Source organism: Amblyomma mixtum, chromosome 8 (assembly GCF_055824585.1).
Source record: "Amblyomma mixtum isolate Tamu chromosome 8, ASM5582458v1, whole genome shotgun sequence".
Lineage (NCBI taxonomy): Eukaryota > Metazoa > Arthropoda > Arachnida > Ixodida > Ixodidae > Amblyomma > Amblyomma mixtum.
Genome location: NC_143019.1, coordinates 17188437 through 17210390, shown reverse-complemented (window position 1 = coordinate 17210390; position 21954 = coordinate 17188437). Strand labels below are relative to the sequence as shown.

The 21954-nt window shown below is 41.1% G+C and overlaps 1 protein-coding gene across 1 annotated transcript in view; it reads left to right on the top strand.

Moving 5' to 3' along the window:
* LOC149331511 (uncharacterized) overlaps positions 1–21954 on the top strand; it is a 44905-nt gene that overhangs the window by 12173 nt on the left and 10778 nt on the right. Inside the window, exons 4-10 of the mRNA XM_089557352.1 lie at positions 333–895; positions 5455–5585; positions 8872–8897; positions 11034–11653; positions 14978–15003; positions 17081–17720; positions 21027–21052. Coding sequence (XP_089413478.1) covers positions 333–895; positions 5455–5585; positions 8872–8897; positions 11034–11653; positions 14978–15003; positions 17081–17720; positions 21027–21052 — 2032 coding nt within the window. The remainder of the gene's footprint in view (positions 1–332; positions 896–5454; positions 5586–8871; positions 8898–11033; positions 11654–14977; positions 15004–17080; positions 17721–21026; positions 21053–21954) is intronic.

Here is a 21954-nt window from a genome sequence, read left to right as displayed (position 1 = left end):
TACCAGGTCATTGTTGTCATGACAGCATTAATGAGGTGAGTGAAAGAGTGAAAGTACGCAGCTGTTAACTTGATTCTAAGCTGGCTTGGCTTGGTGCATCTATTTCTCTTGATAATGAAACATTAGCACTTTGGCAAGAGAACATCACTGTAGAAAACTTTGTTTTAAAGCGGAGTTCATTTTAGCACAAGCCGTTGACTCAAATGTTGCATATGTTTGTATGACGGTTGTTTATGGCTGCTTTCTGCATTCCATTTCTTGTGGCCTTAGTGCCATGTGAGCAGCGACATGTGAGGTGCTGTGGTTGACTGCAAACGCTCTGGACAATGCAGGTTTGTTCTCGAAGCATCAGAGCCGTGAGCCACCTCCTGGAGAATATGCACGTGCGAAGAGGCCTCCTTCACCCCATGGTGTAGCAACTTCTCGTACTGACACGGAAAATTGCCAGAGTAAACACAGAGCCAACCAGCTACACCAGTGCAACCACTGTAAGAAGATCTTTTTGAGGAAATGGGACCTGGATCAACATCTTCGCATCCACACCAATGAGCGTCCATATCAGTGCGACATCTGTGGCAGCAGATTTAAGCGGGCAAAACAATTGAGTGAACACCGTCGCATCCACACCGGAGAGCGTCCTTTCCGCTGTGAGCACTGTGGCAACAGATTTAAACTTAGGCACCACTTGGTTAAACATGTTCGCACCCACACAGGAGAGAGGCCGTACCAATGCCAGCTGTGCCCCATGACCTTTAAACAAAATCATCACCTCGCGAGTCATGTGCGATCCCACAAGGGCGAGAAACCGTTTCAGTGTCGCTTCTGCACAAAGGCGTTTGCTGAGAAGCGCAATTTGGAACTCCATGAAGAGAGAGAGCACTCTTCAGTTACTGGAGTTCCATAATGTTCTGGTGCCGTTTCATATAATTAACTATGTTGGTCAAATGTTTAGGGGAATCCCCCAAGGTGGAGTAGATTTGTAATAAGGGAGTAATTACTCATTTGCATCCACCCGAGCGCAGCCATACGGCTACAAAGGAAAGCTATACAGCTTTCTCAGAAACTTCGTAGTTAAAGAAAAATTCGTCCTGGTCCGGGGTTCGAACCCAGGACCACCGCTACACCGGAGCAGTCGCTCTACCAATTGAGCTAACCAGGACGGCAAGCTTATGGTAGGACGAGAGCGAATTGATCAATAACTCGAAGTGGGAACTGTGTTGGTCAAATGTTTAGGGGAATCCCCCAAGGTGGAGTAGATTTGTAATAAGGAAGTAATTACTCATTCGCTCTCGTCCTACCATAAGCTTGCCGTCCTGGTTAGCTCAATTGGTAGAGCGACTGCTCCGGTGTAGCGGTGGTCCTGGGTTCGAACCCCGGACCAGGACGAATTTTTCTTTAACTACGAAGTTTCTGAGAAAGCTGTATAGCTTTCCTTTGTAGCCGTATGGCTGCGCTCGGGTGGATGCAAATGAGTAATTACTCCCTTATTACAAATCTACTCCACCTTGGGGGATTCCCCTAAACATTTGACCAACACAGTTCCCACTTCGAGTTATTGATCTATTCGCTCTCGTCCTACCATAAGCTTGCCGTCCTGGTTAGCTCAATTGGTAGAGCGACTGCTCCGGTGTAGCGGTGGTCCTGGGTTCGAACCCCGGACCAGGACGAATTTTTCTTTAACTACGAAGTTTCTGAGAAAGCTGTATAGCTTTCCTTTGTAGCCGTATGGCTGCGCTCGGGTGGATGCAAATGAGTAATTACTCCCTTATTACAAATCTACTCCACCTTGGGGGATTCCCCTAAACATTTGACCAACACAGTTCCCACTTCGAGTTATTGATCAATTCGCTCTCGTCCTACCATAAGCTTGCCGTCCTGGTTAGCTCAATTGGTAGAGTGACTGCTCCGGTGTAGCGGTGGTCCTGGGTTCGAACCCCGGACCAGGACGAATTTTTCTTTAACTACGAAGTTTCTGAGAAAGCTGTATAGCTTTCCTTTGTAGCCGTATGGCTGCGCTCGGGTGGATGCAAATGAGTAATTACTCCCTTATTATAATTAACTATGACAAGCATTCCTAGCTTATCTACAAATATGCTTATGCTGGCAATGTAACTGCTAAGTTGACAAAATCCATTTGTGAAATATGCATTCACATGTTGTCACTACAGATTGGTACAGTGTTGCTCTTTAGATGGTGTTCCTTCAGGTGAAGCATGTGTGCATTAAGCTCCCAAACAGGCAATTTGTGTTTAAATCATCAAAGGCCCGCATATCCTCTCTTTCGATTCCAACAATACTTCCAGATTCATGGTTGCTCTAAAGGGACACTGACGACAGATTAAAAGGCTGCGATGTTCAAATGACAACGAAGCTACTTACTCTCAAAACAGTTTTATGTATTAGAAAGGGTAAAAGAGAGGAATTCAGGTACTGACTATCTTTGCAAGCAGAGAGCGATGAAGTCAAGGCACTTTCTGGTGCACGAATTGCTGATGGTAGACTACACCGCCATTCACTTCTCTATGCAATTTCTCACAGCAATAAATGCATCTTATGCAGCTTGAAAAACGAGAATACAGTGACAAATTTCATAGATTTGGCTTTTCTTAAAACAATAGAATAGTTTCCCTTGATGGTTTTTAATCTGACATGAAGCAGGTAGTGTTTTAACTTTCGTGATTTACGGGCAAGACACGTCTTTTCAAGTGTGTAGGTGTCTCAGGCGGTGAAGTACTTCCTCCATTCCACTTTATTAGGCTGTTGTCTCCCAAACACTCAGCTTTCATCTTCACTGAAACAAGTTCTTTTGCTAGTGCATGCTCTTGCCTTTCCCTAACATGAGTGCTGCGAAAAGAAAAGGGTGCCTGTCTATCTCGCAGTGATGCGTCGTAAGTAAATTTTTTTGGCACTGGTGTGCTAATTCATGCATTAAAGTCATTACAGCTACATTGGCTTGATTCAGTGAACGTGCAATGAAATGCAGCTCCTGTCACTTTGTACAGGGTGTTTCACCTAAGACTTTACATACTTTTTAAAGATAAAGATAGGCTTTTTGACCTAGAAGAGCACATTTTTGGGCATATGTTCATCAGAAAAGAGCTAGGACATGCTAACGAGTATGCTGGTTAACTAATATTGAATAGTTAATTTTTAACTATTACCATCAGGTTCCTTAATTACTAAGAGGCATGTGTCCCACTGTAAGTAGTATCCGTGTCAGTTTTGTAAAATTTCGAAAAAGCAGTTACCCTCGCCGCTGTTGCCCCATCAAATTTTGGCTGTTTTGACAAGTTCTCTGGAGAGGTTGCTTTACCTGCAAACTTTTGAGAAGTGCATGTATTTGGCAAGATTCAGCCAAAATTTGTTGGGCTACAGCAGCGAGGGTAACTGCGTTTTCTAAATTCTAAAAACTGACACGGATATTAAATTTAGTGGGCTACACGACTGTTCATAATTATGTGCCTAACAATAATTGATGAAAAGTTAACTATTCAATATTAACAAGTCTGCTAGTTAGTACGTCTTAGCTGTTTTCTGATATAGTACATCGCTCACCAAGCTATGCCAAAAAAAGCACTCTTCTAGCTCAAAAACATATTCCTAAAAATTATGTAAACATTGAAACACCCTGTATATTCATGTTGGTCTAACTGCATTAGTGAGAGTTATGAGAAGAGACAGTGTAATGCATAGTAAACAGATTCACAACAGTGCTACGGAACGAGGACAGAAGGAACACGAAAAACACAGGACGGGCGCTGACTACCAACTCTTTATTGCGTGAAAAAAACCAGCACAGATTTATACTATTTCCTGGACCACGTGATACACCGTCAGCCATGGGACACAGCGAAAGAACGCCTCACACGTTTGGCGAGTCATAATACATCTCGACAGAACTCATGAAAAGTGCATGCACTATCAAACTATAGCATTACCAACCTAATGATAAAAGGACTAACAGATACAAAGATGTGCATGACCCAGCTACAGCCTTTGACAACTATAGCTCAGATAGGCGAGGAAAAGAGTACTTCCAAGCAAAGCAGAATCTTTGGGCTACATAAAATCATTTAAGAGAGCGAGAAGGCGTAAAAGCATGAGAAAATGGCGATGAAAAAAGGGGCATGAAAAATAAAAGTTGCTAGGCAATAGGCACAGTCAACAGGCTAAAAGCGACAACAAGAAACCGACACCAACAAATAACATGGTAAAAGTAACAATCGTTAAAAAGAGAAACTAAAAGAAAAAATAAAAAACATGAACCACCATCGGCCAAGCAATGAAGACGGTAAAACCACTAAAAGTCTTTAAAAGACAGAGGAGCAAGGTTCCGCATAAGGTCAACAAACAAAACAACGCAAAATACAACACAATAAGGTGAGGTGCGGGGAGAACCGTTTGTCAGGATGTCTAGCTGTTGAAACACAAGAATCGCGTCCGTTCCAGAAAGGACCTTTCCTTCTCCTGTAAACAGACAGAAGAGCTGCTGATGCACGCGTCCCCAGCCTTCTCAATCAAAAAACCTTCAATAACCTCCCTTTCTATTCTACTCCTTGCAGTCGCCAGAAACTTGGTGTCTGAAAACATAGGTCGACAATCGTGACGAAGTTGGTTACAGTGTAGCGCCATGTGGCTCCCAGACTTGTTTTTTACGTTGGGGAAGTGTTCGCTTGCCCTGTCATTGAAACAGCGTCCGGTCTGGCCGATGTATACTTTACCACAAGGGAGGGGAATCTGGTAGACAACTGCGGATCGACATTCGGTGTACTGACGGGATTGTTTTACTGTGCAGGTCGCCCGCTTCTTCCGGTTTACCATCGGACACACTCTTGCCAACTTACATGGGGCAGAAAACACAACATTCACATCGTACCTGGCTGCAACCCTTTTAACATTGTGCGATAGCTTATGGATATAAGGAATTACGGCAACACGTTTCCTTTCCCTGGGCTCTCTCCCTCCTTCTCCTAGCTTCATTTTCTGGAGTATGGCTTCGCACAGGCCTGCTATGAGGAAAGGTGAGTAGCCAGCTAAAAGAAGGCATTCAACCTGGTTATCAAAGCTGTAATCAGCCATGTGCTCGCAACTTTTTGTTAGTGACGCATGAAGTGCGCTAGCTGCGACTGGCCGCTTGACAAGTTTGGAATGCGCACTGCCGAAGGGGAGTAAACCTTTCTTCGATCTAACGTTGTACGACCAGCACACTCGCTCACCACTAAAAACCAGCAACAGATCTAAAAACTGGATCCTGTTCTCTTTTGGCATTTCCCACATGAAGTTCATTCCAAAAGAAGAGTCCTTGAACACTCCGATGATGTCCTTGACGGCTTGTGGCATGTCAGTAGCCGCTGCACTGTCTAACACGATGAGGAAATCGTCCACGTAACGATAGATCTTGACAATGTGCTTGTCATGTAAACGTTCTTGAACTGCCCTGTCCATGGTGACAAGAAAATATCCGGGAGCACCGGGGCAACGGATGAACCAATACAGATCCCCGATGCAGCAGCTACTGACATGCCACAAGCCGTCAAGGACATCATCGGAGAGTTCAAGGACTCTTCTGGTGGAATGAACTTCATGTGGGAAATGCCAAAAGAGAACAGGATACAGTTTTTAGATCTGTTGCTGGTTTTTAGTGGTGAGCGAGTGTGCTGGTCGTACAACGTTAGATCGAAGAAAGGTTTACTCCCCTTCGACAGTGCGCATTCCAAACTTGTCAAGCGGCCAGTCGCAGCTAGCGCACTTCATGCGTCACTAACAAAAAGTTGCGAGCACATGGCTGATTACAGCTTTGATAACCAGGTTGAATGCCTTCTTTTAGCTGGCTACTCACCTTTCCTCATAGCAGGCCTGTGCGAAGCCATACTCCAGAAAATGAAGCTAGGAGAAAGAGGGAGAGAGCCCAGGGAAAGGAAACGTGTTGCCGTAATTCCTTATATCCATAAGCTATCGCACAATGTTAAAAGGGTTGCAGCCAGGTACGATGTGAATGTTGTGTTTTCTGCCCCATGTAAGTTGGCAAGAGTGTGTCCGATGGTAAACCGGAAGAAGCGGGCGACCTGCACAGTAAAACATTTCCGTCAGTACACCGAATGTCGATCTGCAGTTGTCTATCAGATTCCCCTTCCTTGTGGTAAAGTATACATCGGCCAGACCGGACGCTGCTTCAATGACAGGGCAAGCGAACACTTCCCCAACGTAAAAAACAAGTCTGGGAGCCACATGGCGCTACAATGTAACCAACTCCGTCACGATTGTCGACCTATGTTTTCAGACACCAAGTTTCTGGCGACCGCAAGGAGTAGAATAAAAAGAGAGGTTATTGAAGGTTTTTTGATTGAGAAGGCTGGGGACGTGTGCATCAGCAGCTCTTCTGTCTCTTTACAGGAGAAGGAAAGGTCCTTTCTGGAACGGACGCGATTCTTGCGTTTTAACAGCTAGACATCCTGACAAACGGTTCTCCCCGCACCTCACCTTATTGTGTTGTATTTTGCGTTGTTTTGTTTGTTGACCTTATGCGGAACCTTGCTCCTCAGTCTCTTAAAGACTTTTGGTGGTTTTACCGTCTTCATAGCTTGGCCGGTGGTGGTTCATGTTTTTTCTTTTTTCTTTTAGTTTCTCTTTTTAACGATTGCTACTTTTACAGTGTTATTTGTTGGTGTCGGTTTCTTGTTGTCGCTTTTAGCCTGTTCACTGTGCTTATTGCCTAGCAACTTTTATTTTTCATGCCCCTTTTTTCATTGCCATTTTCTCATGCTTTTACGCCTTCTCACTCTCTTAAATGATTTTATGTGGCCCAAAGATTCTGCTTTGCTTGGAAGTACTCTTTTTCTTGCCTATCTGAGCTATAGTTGTCAAAGGCTGTAGCTGGGTCATGCACATCTTTGTATCTGTTAGTCCTTTTATCATTATATATAGGTTGGTAATGCTATAGTTTGATAGTGCATGCACTTTTCATGAGTTCTGTCGAGCTGTATTATGACTCGCCAAACGTGTGAGGCGTTCTTTCGCTGTGTCCCGTGGCTGACAGTGTATCACATGGTCCAGGAAATATTATAAATCTGTGCTGGTTTTTTTCACGCAATAAAAAGCTGGTAGTCAGCGCCCGTCCTGTGTTTTTCGTGTTCCTTCTGTCCTCGTTCCGTAGCACTGTTGGGAATCTGTTTATTAAGCATGAACCAATTAGCCCAAGCCAGAATCCTCTTAGTAATGCACAGCTTGGAGAAGCTGTGGTGAGATTTGGTATGCTGACTTTAAGAGTGGACTTTTGACAGTTGTAAGAAAAAATGAAAAGGATTTCACTGCACCGGACTCTGCATAACTATTTATTCAACAAGTGCCTCTGTTTTGAATGTCTGTGTGTCAGATATCACTGTTGAAAATTGTGACCTCGACATTTTCAGTGTTTTGTGTGGTTCAGCTGACGGTTTTTGCATTATCTTCAAGAAAGTGGACCGGGTGTTTCACTTTATTCTAGCCTTTTTGGGATTTCCCAAAATAATAACAGTTTTACTGAAACGAGCCTCCCCTCATTTGCATCATGTTTCTGTGCAAACCCAAAACATGCCATGCTGACAAGAGGTCAACTGATTTGTGGTCACTGAGATAAGCACTCCTCGCATTGATTACAATCTATGCAAATTCATATGTGGAAACCAAGTAGCATGTGTGGAGAAAATTTTACTAAAATGTAGAGGGAAGTTCAGTGTTGTGTTGTTATCATGCATTTTCTGTGTCTTTTTTTGCATGACATTGCTTATTTCACGAGTGTTTTTTTTAGGTTTTGGAGCCAGAAAGTTCTGTGCTGTGCCCATTTGCTATATTTTTTTATTTTCAGTGGAATCCCAAAGCTTTGTGTTGCTTTCTAAGATAACATTTCTCTACCAAATGTCGCATTATGCACATCATAAGCGAATTAGAGATTCAGCAATATGTGTTTCATATCATATGATTACTTTGGCTGATGTCTTTAGGGTGAATATCAATGTGTTATAAAAATTTTCATTATTAAAATTTTTTTCTTGGAGAGATCTGAGCTGGTCAGTTATGTACAAAATTAAAATGTTATGCAGAAATAATTAATAAAATCGCCTTGGAGTCCGGTGGGATTCCAGAGGTGACCAATTATGAGCATTACCATAAAGTATGAGTAAATAGAAATGAGCAAGAGAAGTTCATGTAATCTTGCTTGTTATTGGTGAAATTTTTTGTAGTTTTTTAGCTTTTTGTAGCTTCAGCTTTTTGTTGTTTGTTTGCTTTGCTTTATTTTGCTTTAAGGCTGCCCAGAATTCTTGTGTGCATCCACAGGTGGAGCTTGGTGTCATTGCATTTGTCAATTCTTTGTCTTGTTCCACTTGTGTTTGTCATTTGCTTTCTGAGTGTCTATGGGACATGTGATGATGCTGGAGTGTGACATAAAGATTATTAGAGTTGACTATACATTCACTGCCTTTCTTGTCGGTTTTCTGGTGAAATTTTCGCACCTCAGGTGTTTATGTGGAGCACAGTCTCCTCCAGCCTTGCGCAGTTGCTTGCAAGCTTTCAATGCTTTTTAGAGTCACAGCTTTACTGGGGCTTCTTGTGGCTTTAAGGGTGTCATTGTCGTGAAATAACCAAAACCTCCTTCATTCACCCACTGACAAAGAGAATGTTGTACAGGTGTTCCCGATATATGACCTATGGATCATCATTTAGACCCTCAAAAAAAGAGCACCCGCGATTTCAGTTAAAGTTGTCACTCTGATTCTCTAGCAGCTAATGCAGTAGTTAGTGAAATTGCAATTCTTGAACATGCAAAGGACATAGTGATGTTTCTGGTATTGGGGCTTTCTTTCAGTTGGCCTTTTTTTCTGTCTTATGTTGCAGGCATTTGAACCAACATCATCGAGGCAGTTAGTACAAGCTGAAAATGGAAGATTTTTGCGAAACATGTTGCCAACAGTTATGGACGAAATGGATATACTTTCATAGCTGTTGAAATAGTGCACCATGTGATGTGAAGCATAGTATTTTTGAACAAAGCGGAGTGCATCAGACCTATTTCGTTACATTAAAAGCTCATTCACTTGAGTGAGATGTGGAGAATGTGTGTTGTCAATTATACCATGTGTGACGTTGTGTTTAAGCATCAAACAATATGCTAAAGAAGACTTGTCATTATTAGGGGAAGTCTCTCGAGAAAGAGGTTACTTCCTTCCTGTTGGCCTAACTATTATCTACCTTTCAAAGTCACACAGAAACCTGAAATGACAGTTCTTGAACACACAGTGTACATGTGCTTTTGCTGTTGGCACTGGGCCTTTTTTTAATTTTGGCTATTTTTCTCAATTTTACTTTGCAGACACCTGAACCAACACCGTCTGGAGATTTAGTACGGGTACCAGTGGAAGGATTTTTCCTAGAAATATTGCAACGTTCATGGACCCAATGGATTGACTTTCAGAGTTTCATGAATAGTGCATCAAGTGATGTAAAGAACAGTGTCTGTGAAGGGGAATGCATCTGAATGTATTTTGTTGCAACAAGAACTCATCCAGATCAGCGCGATGTGGAGGATGTGTGTTGTGAAATATTCCTAGTGTGACATTGTATCTGAGCATAGAGAAACTGCATGCCAAAGAAACCTTTGGATTATTTGTTGAAGTCTCTGGTAAAAAAAAAATGTGCTGGTGCAGAGGTAGTTCTTCTGCACCTGTGCATTTTGTGTGCCATCTGTCACCTTACTTTATTCCTTCAGTGCCTCCGGTATTCATAATTGCCTTCTTTTGTTTGTCCCTTGTGGTTCTGGTAATATACAGTTGTATTTGTGGACTTTTTTATGAAAATTCAGCTTCTATTTTATAATTATGTATATATATATAATTTTGCTATGAATTTCGCTCTTCAAAATCATCAATTCTAGCAATGAGTTAGTGACTTGAATTATTCACTCTCAGTGAATTGTTGGCTTTCTTCAGTGATTTAATGTGGAGTTTTGTGTGGTCAGAAGTCGCATAGTCTGCTTCGGAATTTCGTCAGCATGAGCACTTCTTTTACCAGTAATTGACATAATGTATCACCAATTTTTCACTTGGAAGTGTGCTTGTGTAAGGTATTGCTTTCATCATTGAAAACTAGCACATTTTACTCAGATCGCCAGCAGACAAGAACGCCAGTGAAAATTTACTTCTACAAGCTAGATTTTCAAATTTTCTTTGGCTTGTTGCATTGGGTTGAGCAAGGCATTGGGGTTCCACGTGACATGGGTGTTGATAGCAGCTATGTAACTGAGGCTCATTCGTTGCCGCAGCCTGACCACAATACTTTTTATGACAACCATGCATGGTTTCATGGTTTCAGAGTCCCTAATGCAGTTTTTGAACCTACTTAACCGACTAACTGCTCTAAGCGGTTGGTGGTAGTGAACAAGCAGCGCTTAGCTTGCAGATGGCGAGGTGGTTGTGCTTCCCAGTCTGCAGAGGCATGTAAAAAACCGGAAAAACGCCCTAAATTACACAACTGCGCAGTTCAGCCAACATTACCACCGTCTTATTGTGCCCCTGGCTTCCCTACTTAGATAATTTTTAACTTGGACTGAATGTAACTCGTACTCAACTATTGATCTTTTTCAGTTAAAGCAAAATTTCAAAAACTAATTTCAACATACTTTTGCTGGTTTCTTTCAGTTTAAACCAAAAGGACTAACTCCTATCTATAGCACTTTGTCACTGGTTTTATTAGATAGACATTCTTAGCCTATGTGTATATACCAGGTCATTGTTGTCATGACAGCATTAATGAGGTGAGTGAAAGAGTGAAAGTACACAGCTGTTAACTTGATTCTAAGCTGGCCTGGCTTGGTGCATCTATTTCTCTTGATAATCAAACATTAGCACCTCGGCAAGAGAACATCAATGTAGAAAAGTTTGTTTTAAAGCCGAGTTCCTTTTAGCATCAAGCCGTTGACTCAAATGTTGCATATGTTTGTATGACGGTTGTTTATGGTTGCTTTCTGCATTCAATTTCTTGTGGCCTTAGTGCCATGTGAGCAGTGACATGTGAGGTGCTGTGGTTGACTGCAAACGCTCTGGACAATGCAGGTTTGGTCTCCACACGTCGGAGCTGTGAGCCATCTCCTGGAGAATATGCACGTGTGAAGAGGTCTCCTTCACCCCATGGTGTAGCAACTCCTCGTAATGACATGGAAAATCGCCAGAGTAAACACAGAGCCAACCGGCTACACCAGTGCAACCACTGTAAGAAGACCTTTGTGAGGAAATGGGTCCTGGATCAACATCTTCGCATTCACACCAATGAGCGTCCATATCGGTGCGACATCTGTGGCAGCAGATTTAAGCAGGCAGGACAATTGTGTGGACACCTTCGCATCCACACAGGAGAGCGTCCTTTCCGCTGTGAACACTGTGGCAGCAGATTTAAACTTAGTCACCACTTGGTTAAACATGTTCGCACCCACACGGGCGAGAGGCCGTACCAATGCCAGCTGTGCCGCATGACCTTTGCACAAAATGAAAACCTCGCGAGGCATGTGCGTGCCCACAGGGGTGAGAAACCGTTTCAGTGTCGCTTCTGCGCAAAGGCGTTTGCCAACAAGTGCAGTTTGAAGCACCATGAAAAGAGAGAGCACTCTTCAGTTACTGGAGTTCCATAATGTTCTGGTGTCCTTTCATATAGTTAACTATGACAAGCATTCCTAGCTAATCTACAAATATGCTTATGCTGGCAATGCAACTACTATGTTGACAAAATCCATTTGTGAAATATGTATTCACATGCCGTCACTGCAGATTGGTACAGTGTTGCTCTTTAGATGGTGTTCCTTCAGGTGAAGCACGTATGCATTAAGCTCCCAAACAGGCAATTTGTGTTTAAATCATCAAAGGCCTGCATATTCTTTCTTTCGATTCGAACAATACTTCCAGATTCATGGTTGCTCTAAAGGGACACTGAGGACAGATTAAAGGCTGCGATGTTAAAATGACAACGAAGCTACTTACTCTCAAGACAGTTTTATGTATTAGAAAGGGTAAAAGAGAGGATTGCAGGTACTGGCTGTCTTTACAAGCATAGTGCGATGAAGTCAGTGCGCTTTTTGGTGCACGAATTCCTGATGGTAGACTACACCGCCATTCACTTCTCTATGCAATTTTTCACAGCAATAAATGCATCTTATGCAGCTTGAAAAACATGAATACAGTGGCAAATTTCATAGATTTGGCTTTTCTTAAACAATAGAATAGTTTCCCTTGATGGTTTTTAATCTGACATGAAGCAGGTAGTGTTTTAACCTTCGTGATTTACGTGCAAGACACATCATTTCAAGTGTGTAGGTGTCTCAAGCGGTGAAGTACTTCCTCCATTCCACTTTATTAGGCTGTTGTCTCCCAAACACTCAGCTTTCATCTTCACTGAAAGAAGTTCTTTTGCTAGTGCATGCTCTTGCCTTTCCCTAACATGAGTGCTGCGAAAAGAAAAGGTTGCCTGTTGTTGTCTGAGTGCTGTCTATCTCACAGTGATGCATCGTAAGTAAATTTTTTTGGCACTGGTTTGCTAATTCATGCATTAAAGTCATTACAGTTACATTGGCTTGATTCAGTGAAAGCGCAATGAAATGCAGCTCCTGTCACTTTATACAGGGTTTTTCACCTAAGACTACCTAATTTTTAAAAACAGGCTTTTTGACCTAGAAGAGCATATTTTTGGGCATACCATCATCAGAAAAGAGCTAGGACATGCTAACGAGTAGGCTGGTTAACTAATATTGAATAGTTAACTTTTAACTATTACCATCAGGTTCCTTAATTAGTAAGAGGCATGTACCCCACTGTGTGTAGTATCTGTGTCAGTTTTTAAAATTTCGAAAAAGCAGTTACCCTCGCTGCTGTTGCCCCATCAAGTTTTGGCTGTTTTGACAAGTTTAGTTCTCTGGAGAGGTTGCTTTACCTGCAAACATCTGAGGAGTGCATGTATTTTGGCAAGATTCAGCCAAAATTTGTTGGGCTACTGCAGCGAGGGTAACTGCGTTTTCCAAATTCTAAAAACTGATACGGATATTAAATTTAGTGGGCTACACAACTCTTCATAATCATGTGCCTGACAATAGATGAAAAGTTGACTATTCAATATTAACAATTCTGCTAGTTAGCACATCTTAGCTGTTTTCTGATGTACTACATCGCTCACCAAGCTATGCCAAAAAAAGCGCTCTTCTAGCTCAAAAAGCATATTTCTAAAAATTACGTAAAGTCTGAAGTGAAACACTCTGTATATTCATGTTGGTCTAACCGCATTAGTGAGAGGTATGAAAAGAGACAGTGTAATGCATAGCTTGGAGGAGTGTGGTGAGATTTTGTGTGCTGGCTTTAAGAGTGGACTTTTGACAAATGTAAGGAAAAATGAAAAGGATTTCGCTGCGCCGGGCTGTGCATAACTATTTATTCAATAAGAGCCTCTGTTTTGAATGTCTGTGTGTGAGATATCACTGTTGCAAATTGTGACCTCGACATTTTCAGTGCTTTGTGTGGTTCAGCTGACGGTTTTTGCATTAGCTTCATGAAAGTGGTCGCGGTGTTTCACTTTATTGTAGCCTTTTTTTCACGTCCCAAACTAATAACAGTTTTACTGAAACGAGCCTCCCCTCATTTGCATCATGTTTCTGTGCAAACCCAAAACATGCCATACTGACAAGAGGTCAACTGATTTGTGGTCATTGAGATAAGCACTGCTCGCATTGATTACAATGTATGCAAATTCAGATGTCGAAACCAAGTAGCATGTGTGGAGAAAATTTTACTAAAATGTAGAGGGAAGGTCAGTGTTGTGTTGTTATCTTGCATTTTCTGTCTTTTTTTGCATGACATTGCTTATTTCACGAGTGTTTTTTTTTAGGTTTTGGAACCAGAAAGTTCTGTGCTGTGCCCATTTGCTATATTTTTTATTTTCATTGGAATCCCAAAGCTTTGTGTTGCTTTCTAAGATAACATTTCTCTACCAAGTGTCGCATTGTGCACATCATAAGCGAATTAGAGATACAGCAATATGTGTTTCATATCATATGATTACTTGGGCTGCTGCCTTTAGGGTGAATATCAAGGTGTTATAAAAATTTTTCATTAGTAAAATTTTTTTCTTGGAGAGATCTGAGCTAGTCAGTTATGTACAAAATTAAAATGTTATGCGGAAATCATTAATAAAATTGCCTTGGAGTTTGGTGGTGATTCCAGAGGTGACCAATTATAATGAGAATTACCAAAAAGTATGAGTAAATAGAAATGAGTAAGAGAAGTTCATGTAATCTTGCTTGTTATTGGTGAAATTTTTTGTAGTTTTATAGCTTTTTGTAGCTTCAGCTTTTTGTTATTTGTTTGCTTTGCTTTTTTTTGCTTTAAGGCTGCCGAGAATACACATGCTCAGGTGGAGCCTGGTGTCATTGCATTTGTCAATTCTTTGTTTTGTTGCACTTGTGTTTGTCGTTTGCTTTCTGAGTGTCTATGGGACATGTGATGATGCTGGAGTGTGACATAAAGGATATTAGAGTCGACTATACATTCACTGCCTTTCTTGTCGGTTTTCTGGTGAAATTTTCGCACCTCAGGTGTTTACGTGGAGCACAATCTCCTCCAGCCTTGTGCAGTTGCTTGCAAGCTTTCAATGCTTTTTAGAGTCGCAGCTTTACTGAGGCTTCTTGTGGTTTTAAGGGTGTCGTTTTCGTGAAATAACCAAAACCTCCTTCATTCACCGACTGACAAAGAGAGTGTTGTACAGGTGTTCCCGATATATGACCTATGGACCCTCATTTTGACCCTCAAAAAAGGAGCACCCGTGATTTCAGTTAAAAGTTGTCACTCCGAATCTCTAGCAGCTAATGCAGTAGTTAGTAAAATTGCAATTCTTGAACATGCAAAGGACATAGTGATGCTCTTGGTATTGGGGCTTTCTTTTAATTGCCCTTTTTTTCTGTCTTATGTTGCAGGCATTTGAACCAACATCATCAAGGCAGTTAGTACAAGCTGAAAATGGAAGATTTTTGCGAAACATCTTGCCAACAGTTATGGACAAAATGGATATACTTTCATAGCTGTTGAAATTGTGCACCATGTGATGTGAAGCGTAGTATTTTTGAACAAAGCGGAGTGCATCAGACCTATTTCGTTACATTAAAAGCTCATTCACTTGAGTGAGACGTGGAGAATGTGTGTTGTCAATTATACCATGTGTGACGTTGTGTTTAAGCATCAAACAATATGCTAAAGAAGACTTGTCATTATTAGGGGAGGTCTCTCGAGAAAGAGGTTACTTCCTTCCTGTTTGCCTAACTATTATCTACCTTTCAAAGTCACACATGAACCTGAAATGACCGCTCTTGAACACACAGTGTTTGCTGTTGGCACTGGGCCTTTTTTTAATTTTGGCTTTTTTTCTCAATTTTACTTTGCAGACACCTGAACAACACCTTCTGGAGATTTAGTACGGGCTACCAGTGGAAGGATTTTTCCAAAAATATTCCAACATTCATCGACCCAATGGATTGACTTTAGAGTTCCGGGAATAGTGCATCAAGTGATGTAAAGAGTAGTGTCTGTGAAGTGGAATGCATCTAAATGTATTTTGTTGCATCAAGAACCCATCCAGATCAGCGCGATGTGGAGGATGTGTGTTGTGAAATATTCCTAGTGTGACATTGTATCTGAGCATAGAGAAACTGCATGCCAAAGAAACCTTTGGATTATTTGTTGAAGTCTCTGGTAAAAAAAAAATGTGCTGGTGCAAAGGTAGTTCTGCACCTGTGCATTTTGTGTGCCATCTGTCACCTTACTTTGTTCCTTCAGTGCCTCCAGGTTTCGTAATTGCCTTCTTTTGTTTCTCCCTTGTGTTTGTGGTAATATACAGTTGAATTTTGTGGATTTTTTTATGAAAATTCAGCTTCTATTTTCTTATTATATATATATATATATAATTTTGCTATGAATTTTTCTCTTGAAAATCATCAATTCTAGCAATGAGTTAGTGACTTGAATTATTCACTCTCAGTGAATTGTTGACTTTCTTCAGTGATTTAATGTGGAGTTTTGTGTGGTCAGAAGTCGCATAGTCTGCCTCGGAATTTCTTCAGCATGAGCACTTTGTTTACCAGTAATTAATGTATCACCAATTTTTCATTTGGAAGTGTGCTTGTTGAAGGTATTGCTTTCATCATTAAAAACTAGCACATTTTAGTCAGACGGCCAGCAGACAAGAACACCAGTTCGAAATTGACTTCTACAAACTAGATTTTCAAGTTTTCTTTGGCTTGTTGCATTGGGTTGAGCAAGGGATTGGGGCACCGTGTGGCATGGGTGTTGATTGCAGCTCTGTAACTGAGGCTCATTCGTTGCCGCAGCCTGACCATAAAACTTTTTATGACAACCATGCATGGTTTCATGTCAGAGTAACTAATGCAGTTATTAAATCTGCTTGACCAACTAACTGCTCTATGTGGTTGGTGGTAGTGAACAAGCAGCGCTTAGCTTGCAGACGGCGAGGTGGTTGTGCTTCCCAGTCTGGAGAGGCGTGTAAAAAAGCGGAAAAATGCCTTAAATTACACAACTGCGCAGTTCAGCCAACATTACCACCGTCTTATTGTTCCCCTGGCTTCCCTACTTGGATAATTTTCAACTTGGACTGAATGTAACTCGAACTCAACTATTGATCTTTTTAAGTTAAAGCCAAATATCAAAAACTAATTTCAACATACTTTTGTTGGTTTCTTTCAGTTTAAACCAAAAGGACTAACTCCTATCTATAGCACATTGCCACTGGTTTTATTAGATAGACATTCTTAGCCTATGTGTATATACCAGGTCATTGTTGTCATGACAGCATTAATGAGGTGAGTGAAAGAGTGAAAGTGCACAGCTGTTAACTTGATTCTAAACTGGCTTGACTTGGTCCGTCCATTTCTCTCGATAATCAAACATTAGCACCTCGGCAAGAGAACATCACTGTAGAAAACTTTGTTTTAAAGCCGAGTTCCTTTTAGCATCAAGCCGTTGACTCAAATGTTGCATATATTTGTTTGACTGTTGTTTATGGTTGCTTTCTGCATTCAATTTGTTGAGGCATTAGTGCCATGTGGGGTGCTGTGGTTGACTCCAAATGCTCTGGACAATGCAGGTTTGTTCTCCACGCATCAGAGCCGTGAGCCATCTCCTGGAGAATATGCACGTGTGAAGAGGTCTCCTTCACCCCATGGTGTAGCAACTCCTCGTACTGACATGGAAAATCGCAACAGTAAACACAGAGCCAACCAGCTACGCCAGTGCAACCACTGTAAGAAGACCTTTGTGAGGAGATGGGACCTGGATCAACACCTTCGCATTCACACCAACGAGCGTCCATATCAGTGTGACTTCTGCGGCAGCAGATTTAAGCAGGCAGGACAGTTCAGTGAACACCGTCGCATCCACACTGGAGAGCGTCCTTACCAGTGTGAGCATTGTGGCCATAGATTTCCACACAGGAGCAACTTGGTTGCACATGTCCGCAGCCACACGGGCGAGAGGCCGTACCAATGCCAGCTGTGCCCCATGACCTTTAAACAAAATCATCACCTCGCGAGTCATGTGCGATCCCACAAGGGCGAGAAACCGTTTCAGTGTCGCTTCTGCACAAAGGCGTTTGCTGAGAAGCGCAGTTTGGAACTCCATGAAGAGAGAGCGCACTCTTCAGTTACTGGAGTTCCATAATGCTCTGGTGCCGTTTCATATAGTTAACTATGATAAGCATTCCTAGCTAATCTACAAATATGCTTATGCTGGCAATGTAACTGCTATGTTGACAAAATCCATTTGTGAAATATGCATTCACCTGCCGTCACAACAGATTGGTACAGGGTTGCTCTTTAGATGGTGTTCCTTCAGGTGAAGCATGTGTGCATTAAGCTCCCAAACAGGCAATTTGTGTTTAAATCATCAAAGGCCCGCATATCCTCTCTTTCGATTCCAACAATACTTCCAGATTCATGGTTGCTCTAAAGGGACACTGACGACAGATTAAAAGGCTGCGATGTTCAAATGACAACGAAGCTACTTACTCTCAAAACAGTTTTATGTATTAAAAATAGTAAAAGAGAGGAATTCAGGTACTGACTATCTTTGCAAGCAGAGAGCGATGAAGTCAAGGCACTTTCTGGTGCACGAATTCCTGATGGTAGACTACACCGCCATTCACTTCTCTATGCAATTTCTCACAGCAATAAATGCATCTTATGCAGCTTGAAAAACGAGAATATAGTGACAAATTTCATAGCTTTGGCTTTTCTTAAAACAATAAAATAGTTTCTTTTGATGGTTTTTAATCTGACATGAAGCAGGCAGTGTTTTAACCTTCGTGATTTATGGGCAAGACACGTCTTTTCAAGTGTGTAGGTGTCTCAAGCGGTGAAGTACTTCCTCCATTCCACTTTATTAGACTGTTGTCTCCCAAACACTCAGCTTTCATCTTCACTGAATCAAATTCTTTTGCCAGTGCATTTTTTTGCCTTTCCCTAACATGAGGGCTGCGAAAAGAAAAGGGTGCCTGTCTATCTCGCAGTGATGCATAATAAGTTAATTTTTTTTGGCACTGGTTTGCTGATTCATGCATTAAAGTCATTACAGCTACATTGGCTTGATTCAATGAAAGCACAATGAAATGCAGCTCCTGTCACCTTGTACAGGGTGTTTCACCTAAGACTTCATACAAATTTGAAAATAGTCTTTTTGACCTAGATGAGGACATTTTCCGGTATACCATCATCAGAAAAGAGCTAAGACATGCTAAATAGTAGGCTGGTTAAGTAATATTGAATAGTTAACTTTTAATTACTGTCAGGTTCCTTAATTACTAAGAGGCATGTATCCCACTGTAAGTAGTATCCATGTCAGTTTTTAAAATTTCGAAAAAGCAGTTACCCTCGCCGCTGTTGCCCCATCAAATTTTGGCTGTTTTGACAAGTTCTCTGGAGAGGTTGCTTTACCTGCAAACTTTTGAGAAGTGCATGTATTTTGGCAAGATTCAGCCAAAATTTTTTGGGCTACAGCAGCAAGGGTAACTGCATTTTCTAAATTCTAAAAACTGATACGGATATTAAATTTAGTGGGCTACACGACTCTTCATAATCACGTGCCTGACAATAGATAAAAAGTTAACCATTCAATATTAACAAGTCTGCTAGTTAGCACGTCTTAGCTGTTTTCTGATGTACTACATCGCTCACCAAGCTATGCCAAAAAAAGCGCTCTTCTAGCTCAAAAAGCATATTTCTAAAAATTATGTAGTCTTAAGTGAAACACTCTGTATATTCATGTTGGTCTAATCGCATTAGTGAGAGGTGTGAAAAGAGACAGTGTAATGCATAGCTTGGAGAAGTGTGGTGAGATTTTGTATGCTGGCTTTAAGAGTGGACTTTTGACAGTTTTTAGGAAAAATGACAAGCATTTCACTGCACCGGACTCTGCATAACTACTTATTCAACAAGTGCCTCTGTTTTGAATGTCTGTGTGTCAGATATCACTGTTGAAAATTGTGACCTCGACATTTTCAATATTGTGTGTGGTTCAGCTGATGGTTTTTGCATTAGCTTCATGAAAGTGGTCGCGGTGTTTCACTTTATTGTAGCCTTTTTTTCACGTCCCAAACTAATAACAGTTTTACTGAAACGAGCCTCCCCTCATTTGCATCATGTTTCTGTGCAAACCCAAAACATGCCATACTGACAAGAGGTCAACTGATTTGTGGTCATTGAGATAAGCACTGCTTGCATTGATTATAATGTATGCAAATTCAGATGTGGAAACCAAGTAGCATGTGTGGAGAAAATTTTACTAAAATGTAGAGGGAAGTTCAGTGTTGTGTTGTTATCTTTCATTTTCTGTGTCTTTTTTTGCATGACATTGCTTATTTCACGAGTGTTTTTTTTTAGGTTTTGGAGCCAGAAAGTTCTATGCTGTGCCCATTTGCTATATTTTATTTTCATTGGAATCCCAAAGCTTTGTGTTGCTTTCAAAGATAACATTTCTCTACCAAGTGTCGCATTGTGCACATCATAAGCGAATTAGAGATTCAGCAATAGGTGTTTCATGTCATATGATTACTTGGGCTGCTGCCTTTAGGGTGAATATCAAGGTGTTATAAAAATTTTTCATTATTAAAATTTTTTTCTTGGAGAGATCTGAGCTGGTCAGTTATGTACAAAATTAAAATGTTATGCGGAAATCATTAATAAAATTGCCTTGGAGTTTGGTGGTGATTCCAGAGGTGACCAATTATAATGAGAATTACCAAAAAGTATGAGTAAATAGAAATGAGTAAGAGAAGTTCATGTAATCTTGCTTGTTATTGGTGAAATTTTTTGTAGTTTTATAGCTTTTTGTAGCTTCAGCTTTTTGTTATTTGTTTGCTTTGCTTTTTTTTGCTTTAAGGCTGCCGAGAATACACATGCTCAGGTGGAGCCTGGTGTCATTGCATTTGTCAATTCTTTGTTTTGTTGCACTTGTGTTTGTCGTTTGCTTTCTGAGTGTCTATGGGACATGTGATGATGCTGGAGTGTGACATAAAGGGTATTAGAGTCGACTATACATTCACTGCCTTTCTTGTCGGTTTTCTGGTGAAATTTTCGCACCTCAGGTGTTTACGTGGAGCACAATCTCCTCCAGCCTTGTGCAGTTGCTTGCAAGCTTTCAATGCTTTTTAGAGTCGCAGCTTTACTGAGGCTTCTTGTGGTTTTAAGGGTGTCGTTTTCGTGAAATAACCAAAACCTCCTTCATTCACCGACTGACAAAGAGAGTGTTGTACAGGTGTTCCCGATATATGACCTATGGACCCTCATTTTGACCCTCAAAAAAGGAGCACCCGCGATTTCAGTTAAAGTTGTCACTCCGAATCTCTAGCAGCTAATGCAGTAGTTAGTAAAATTGCAATTCTTGTACATGCAAAGGACATAGTGATGCTCTTGGTATTGGGGCTTTCTTTTAATTGCCCTTTTTTTCTGTCTTATGTTGCAGGCATTTGAACCAACATCATCAAGGCAGTTAGTACAAGCTGAAAATGGAAGATTTTTGCGAAACATCTTGCCAACAGTTATGGACAAAATGGATATACTTTCATAGCTGTTGAAATTGTGCACCATGTGATGTGAAGCGTAGTATTTTTGAACAAAGCGGAGTGCATCAGACCTATTTCGTTACATTAAAAGCTCATTCACTTGAGTGAGACGTGGAGAATGTGTGTTGTCAATTATACCATGTGTGACGTTGTGTTTAAGCATCAAACAATATGCTAAAGAAGACTTGTCATTATTAGGGGAGGTCTCTCGAGAAAGAGGTTACTTCCTTCCTGTTTGCCTAACTATTATCTACCTTTCAAAGTCACACATGAACCTGAAATGACCGCTCTTGAACACACAGTGTTTGCTGTTGGCACTGGGCCTTTTTTTAATTTTGGCTTTTTTTCTCAATTTTACTTTGCAGACACCTGAACAACACCTTCTGGAGATTTAGTACGGGCTACCAGTGGAAGGATTTTTCCAAAAATATTCCAACATTCATCGACCCAATGGATTGACTTTAGAGTTCCGGGAATAGTGCATCAAGTGATGTAAAGAGTAGTGTCTGTGAAGTGGAATGCATCTAAATGTATTTTGTTGCATCAAGAACCCATCCAGATCAGCGCGATGTGGAGGATGTGTGTTGTGAAATATTCCTAGTGTGACATTGTATCTGAGCATAGAGAAACTGCATGCCAAAGAAACCTTTGGATTATTTGTTGAAGTCTCTGGTAAAAAAAAAAATGTGCTGGTGCAGAGGTAGTTCTGCACCTGTGCATTTTGTGTGCCATCTGTCACCTTACTTTGTTCCTTCAGTGCCTCCAGGTTTCGTAATTGCCTTCTTTTGTTTCTCCCTTGTGTTTGTGGTAATATACAGTTGAATTTTG